The following is a 6,000-nucleotide window of genomic DNA, read 5'->3' as shown; positions in this document are numbered from 1 at the left end:
CCATAGCCAGGCAACCTCTGCCTCCCCAGATGAAGACCCATAGGGCTCGCTGCTCTTTTTAAACTCCGTTTTTGGATTGATTCCTATGGGGAAAGAGGGGAGAGAGAGAGATGGCAGGACATCCCCATAGCCAAGCAACCTCTGCCTCCCCCGATGAAGACCCATAGGGCTCGCTGCTCTTTTTAAACTCCGTTTTTGGATTGATTCCTATGGGGAAAGAGGGGAGAGAGAGAGATGGCAGGACATCCCCATAGCCAAGCAACCTCTGCCTCCCCCGATGAAGACCCATAGGGCTCGCTGCTCTTTTTAAACTCCGTTTTTGGATTGATTCCTATGGGGAAAGAGGGGAGAGAGAGAGATGGCAGGACATCCCCATAGCCAAGCAACCTCTGCCTCCCTCGATGAAGACCCATAGGGCTCGCTGCTCTTTTTAAACTCCGTTTTTGGATTGATTCCTATGGGGAAGGGAGGTGAGGGATTTCAGTAAGCCGAGGGACTCAGGAGAGCTCCATGGCCCAAGCCTCCCTTTTTCCTCTTTCCTGGGAGCAGCGCCTCTCCCGAGCCGTCCAACCACTGAGTGGCGACGTCATCAGAACACAGCCCACAAAATGTAATACAGCAAACCGTTCTGAGAACAGTTTCAAGAAAAAGGAAGTGCTGTGCGGTAAAATGCGTTACAATCACGTTCTGATCACGTTCCAGTTTACTCAATGCGGTAATATCCGTTCCAGGAACGTTCTCATCACGTTACGTGCAGAATGTTCTGAGAACGATATGTGGTAATCTCCTATGATTCTACGATCCAAATAATTTCTGGCTTATGGCAACCCTAAGGTGAACCTGTAATGAGGTTTTCTTGGCATGATTTGTTCAGAGGAGGTTTTCCATTGCCTTCTTCTGAGGCTGAGAATATGTGACTTGCCTAAGGTCACTCAGTGGCTTTGTAGCCGAGCTGGGAATTGTGGAAAAATTTGAGGGAAAAACCCTATGTATATGTTTTTTCCTGAATCATGCTAAAACAAAATATTCCATAAATGATTTTCTCCCTTTTTGGAAGAAAATACAGTTTGTAAACTGCTTGGTTCTTAAGTGCGCTGATAAGCGGCATAGAAATGTACTTGCTATTGCTATTTTTCTTTTCTTTTTTTCCTATTTTTCCCCCAGTGTTTACAGGTTTTTTAAAAAAAACTGCCAAAAAAAAAAACCAAGAAAAAATTGAAAAAAGGAATAAAATCAATTATGGAATATTTTATTTTAGCATGATTTAGGGAAAATAAACATGAACCAAAATATAGCACCTTGTAGCACCTTTGAGACTAACTGAAAGAAAGAAATTAGCAGCATGAGCTTTCCTAGACTTCAGTCTACTTCCTCAGATGCATTTAGTTTCTCCCCCTCCAAATTCTTCCTCAAGCCTTCACCTCTCTAGAGGTAGCCATGACAGAGAAAGTGGGGTCAAGCCACATTAACTCTGCAGTGTGGCTGCATCCTCAGTGCAAGGAGGAGAGCCCTCTGAGCGGCACTGCTGCCCCCAGTATAGCCTTTTTTCCCTCGCAGGTGAGATAAAAAACCTCAGCCTATATATTATCAACTGCAATCTATCTATCTATCTATCTATCTATCTATCTATCTATCTATAGTGACATATTATATAATATACCTCATATATGATATATGATATATTATTATATATAACATAAGGTATAATAATATCTATATAATATAGTATTATATATACTGTGTATATATATATATATATATATAACATAATTATACAAATTATATTATAAATAAATATATATCATGTAAATATATATTATATAATATATGATATATATTTATATATTATTATTGTAATTACATTATATTAATATATATAATGTTATATAATAGTATAATATATATTATATTATAAAATTATAATTACATAAATTATATTATAAATATAAATAAATAAATATTATATAAATATAATTATATAATATAATATATATAAATATATATTTAATTATAATATAAATATAATTATATAATACATAATATATAATATATAATAATATATATAAATTATTTTATATTATATATTTATATGCATATATTATATTATTATTAATAATAATATTAATTAATATTATTATATTATATATATTATTACATATTTATAAATATAAATATAAATTTATATAAGTTATATTACAAATAAATATTATAGAAATATATTATATAAATTATAAATACAATTATATAATATATAATATATACATTAAATATTATTATTATATATTATTATTATATATTATATTAATATGTCTATTATGTCCACTTCCCTCTTTGGCCTCTAGGCCCCGGCGCCATTTTGAGACCGGAAGCCAGCGAAACTACATTTCCCAGCATGCCCCGGGAAGTCCGCCATTTCTAGTCTCTTTGAAGGCAAGGCGAAGGGAGAAGATAGAAGAAGGCTGTGTCTGGTCTTGGCTGCTTCCTGGTCGCGATGGCTCTGTTCCCTGCTTTTGCTGGGGCTGCGAAATCCGGGGAGAAGCCAGAGGGAGAGAGCCCCCAGAGAGGTAATGAAACCCTGCTCCACGTTTGTTCTTGGCCCTTGGCTTTTTCTATACAGGTTTTGCACCGTTTGCTTGTGTGCTACTGTTGCATCCAGACTGGAGGAATAATCCGTTTTGGCTCTGCTTTAACTGGTTTGGCTCCATGCTATGGAATTCTGGGATGGTGCCACAACCAACTCCCATTCCCAGAATTCCATAGCATGGAGCCAAACCAGTTAAAGCAGAGCCAAAACGAATTATTCCTCCAATCTGGATGAGGCATACATTTCCCTCTTCCACCAATAGCCATTAAACTATATTATTATTATCACTCACTGTTTTATTTTGTTTTAATTTATTTGATTAATGTGACCCCAGTGGGGTCCCACAGGGCTCTGTCCTGGGCCTAGTGCTATTCAACATCTTTATCAATGACCTGGATGACAGAATTGGGAGCATACTTATCAAATTTGCAGATGACACCAAATTAGGAGGAATAGCTAATACCCCAGAGGACAGGATCAAGATTCAAAACGACCTGAATAGACTAGAAAGCTGGGCCAAAGCTAACAAAATGAAATTCAACACAGAAAAATGTAAGGTATTGCACTTAGGGCGGAAAAATAAAATGCACAGATATAGGATGGGTGACACCTGGCTGAATGAAACTACGTGTGAAAGGGATCTAGGAGTCCAAGTAGACCACAAGTTGAACATGAGTGAACAGTGTGATGCGGCAGCTAAAAAGGCCAATGCTATTTTAGGCTGCATCAATAGAAGTATAGTGTCTAGATCAAGAGAAGTAATAGTGCCACTGTATTCTGCTCTGGTCAGGCCCCACCTAGAATATTGTGTCCAGTTCTGGGCACCAGAATTCAGAAAGGACATTGAGAAACTGGAGCGTGTCCAAAGGAGGGCGACAAAAATGGTGAAGGGTCTGGAAACCATGCCCTATGAGGAACGCCTTAGGGAGCTGGGGATGTTTAGCCTGGAGAAAAGAAGGTTAAGAGGTGATATGATAGCCCTGTTTAAATATTTGAAAGGATGTCATATTGAAGAGGGAGCAAGCTTGTTTTCTGCTGCTCCAGAGAACAGGACCCGGAACAATGGATGCAAGCTACAGGAAAAGAGATTCCACCTGAACATTAGGAGGAACTTCCTGACAGTAAGGGCTGTTCGGCAGTGGAATGCACTTCCTCGGAAGGTGATAGAGTCTCCTTCCTTGGAGGTCTTTAAACAGAGGCTGGATGGCCATCTGTCGGGGATGCTTTGAATTGGATTTCCTGCATGGCAGGGGGTTGGACTGGATGGCCCTAGTGGTCTCTTCCAACTCTACGATTCTATGATTCTATGATTTCTCTATGCCACCTTTCTCCCAGAAAAAGGGACCCAGGACGGCTCACGAATAAAACATTCTGACAAATGTATTACAATAAAACAAAAACATCGGCTAAAAGCAAGATAAAATTACTAACATTAAAACCACAAAACCCACCCTATATAGCAAATGTCCCCTATAAAAAGCCACCCCATGATTACACGTTTGTCTGTTTATTAGTTTGATTTACTATATGCTGCCTTTCTTCCAGGACGGGACCCAAGGCGTTTTCCAGCACAACAAATGGAAAAGGTTTGCAAAACGTTTTAAAACCACCACGCTAAAACTTTATAAAACTGATTAGCAACACATTGAAAATGCAAAAAGTTTTAAAACCAGTTTGAAAGCACCACGTTAAAACGTTACAGAACTGATTAACAACAAGTTAAAAACATATACAAATTTTTTAAAGCCAATTTAAAATCATTTAAATTTTTAACTGATTTAAAAATCATACAAAAGTTAAAAACGGATAAAACAGGTGACTTCAGGTCATGTCCGTTTACAGCGACCCTGTCATGGGGATTTCTTGACAAGTTTTTTCAGGGAAGGATTGCCATTGCCATCCTCTGAGGCTGAGAGAGTGTGACTGGCCCAGTGGGTTTCATGGGTGAGCAGAGAATTCAGCTCTGGTCTCCAGAGTTATAAAGTGGACCTTTGTTATACGCTGGGGTTTAGTTCCAAGATCCCCCATGGATAACAAAATCCGTGGATGCTCAAGTCCCATTAAATATAATGACATAGCAAAATGGTGTCCCTTATAAAAAATGGAAAATCAAGGTTTGATACTTGAAATTTATACTTTTTTTGAACATTTTCAAACCATGGATGCTTGAATCCGTGTATAAGAAGGGCCGACTGTACTTCCACACTTAAACAACTATGCCACACTGGCAGTCGGATTGCCACAATCCCAGATAAAACATCTGTATTAAGAACATTCTTTGCTTAACCCAGTGGTTCCCAACTTGTGGGTCGGGACCCCTTTGGGGGTCAAATGACCCTTTCACAGGGGTTGCCTAAGACCATCGGAAAACACATATTTGTGTGTAGGCAATGAAAATAATTGTATGGTTGGGGGTCGTCACAACATGAGGAACTGTATTAAAGTGTCGCGGCATTAGAAAGATTGGGAACCACTGGCTTAACCAATAATAATAATAATAATAATAATAATAACAACAACAACCCCCCACTTGGAATATTGTGTCCAGTTCTGGGCACCACAATTTAAAAAGGATGTTGAAAAACTGGAGCGTGTCCAAAGGAGAGGAACTAAAATAGTGAAGGGTCTGGAAACCATGTCCTATGAGGAACAGCTTGGGGAGCTGGAGATGTTTAGCCTGGAGAAGGGAAGGTTAAGAGGTGATATGATAGCCCTGTTTAAATATTTGAAGGGATGTCATATTGAGGAGAGAATAAGCTTGTTTTCTGCTGCTCCAGAGAACAGGACCCAGAACAATGGATGCAAGCTGCAGGAAATGAGATTCCACCTCAACATTAGGAGGAACTTCCTGACAGTAAGGAAGTCTCCTTCTTTGGAGGTTTTTAAACAGGATTGGCCATCTGTTGTGTGTGTGTGTGCTCTGATTGTGAGTTCCTGCAGGGCAGAGGATTGGACTGTTTGGCCCTTGTGGTCTCTTCCAGTTCTATGATACTGTGGGAGGATAGGAGAAGGAAACACAGATGCCATATTTCTTAAATATTTTTACTAATTGCAGCCAAAATGCTATGAAAGTATGTAAGCCTTCAAGTGCTCCAGCTCTCCAAGGAAGGCTTAGTGATATAAAAAAGGAATTTATTTATTTATTTATTTATTTAATACCACTTTTTTTCCCTGCATGGGGCCAAAGGCAGCATTTATGTTATGGTTTGATGGGTGGATGGTGTGATTAAATTTTTTTCACCTCAGGATTTATTTTATCTCTTCCTCTACTTCCCATCAGATTCTTACAGAAGGAACCCACTTAATGCCTGACATGTTATACTTCAGGATATTAAGTGCACATAAGTGAGCATGTGGCCACCCTACCAGTGTCCTTGCCTTCTGATGGATTAATGTTTCAAACTTTGTTTCATGCA

At 38.8% G+C, this 6,000-nt stretch overlaps 1 protein-coding gene across 5 annotated transcripts in view; it reads left to right on the top strand.

Annotated features, from left to right (window-relative positions):
- The first annotated feature begins 707 nt into the window (after positions 1 to 707).
- Positions 708 to 6,000, top strand: part of NRDE2 (NRDE-2, necessary for RNA interference, domain containing) — a 47,152-nt gene continuing 41,859 nt past the window's right edge. For 3 of the 5 annotated variants that reach the window (XM_089522378.1, XM_089522381.1, XM_089522377.1), the window contains exons 1-3: positions 708 to 715; positions 2,343 to 2,564; positions 4,130 to 4,170. In XM_089522378.1, coding sequence (XP_089378504.1) covers positions 711 to 715; positions 2,343 to 2,564; positions 4,130 to 4,170 — 268 coding nt within the window. In that variant the 5' untranslated portion in view covers positions 708 to 710. Of the gene's footprint in view, positions 716 to 2,342; positions 2,565 to 4,129; positions 4,171 to 6,000 lie in introns of those variants that run through there. The other 2 variants (XM_089522380.1, XM_089522379.1) reach the window with 1 other exon arrangement.

The sequence above is a fragment of the Sceloporus occidentalis genome, unplaced genomic scaffold, assembly GCF_023333645.1.
Source record: "Sceloporus occidentalis isolate IW3139 unplaced genomic scaffold, rSceOcc1.0.p SCAF_4, whole genome shotgun sequence".
Classification (NCBI taxonomy): domain Eukaryota; kingdom Metazoa; phylum Chordata; class Lepidosauria; order Squamata; family Phrynosomatidae; genus Sceloporus; species Sceloporus occidentalis.
The sequence above is the reverse complement of the archived record's forward strand: the minus strand, read 5'-3'. Positions and strand labels throughout refer to the sequence as shown.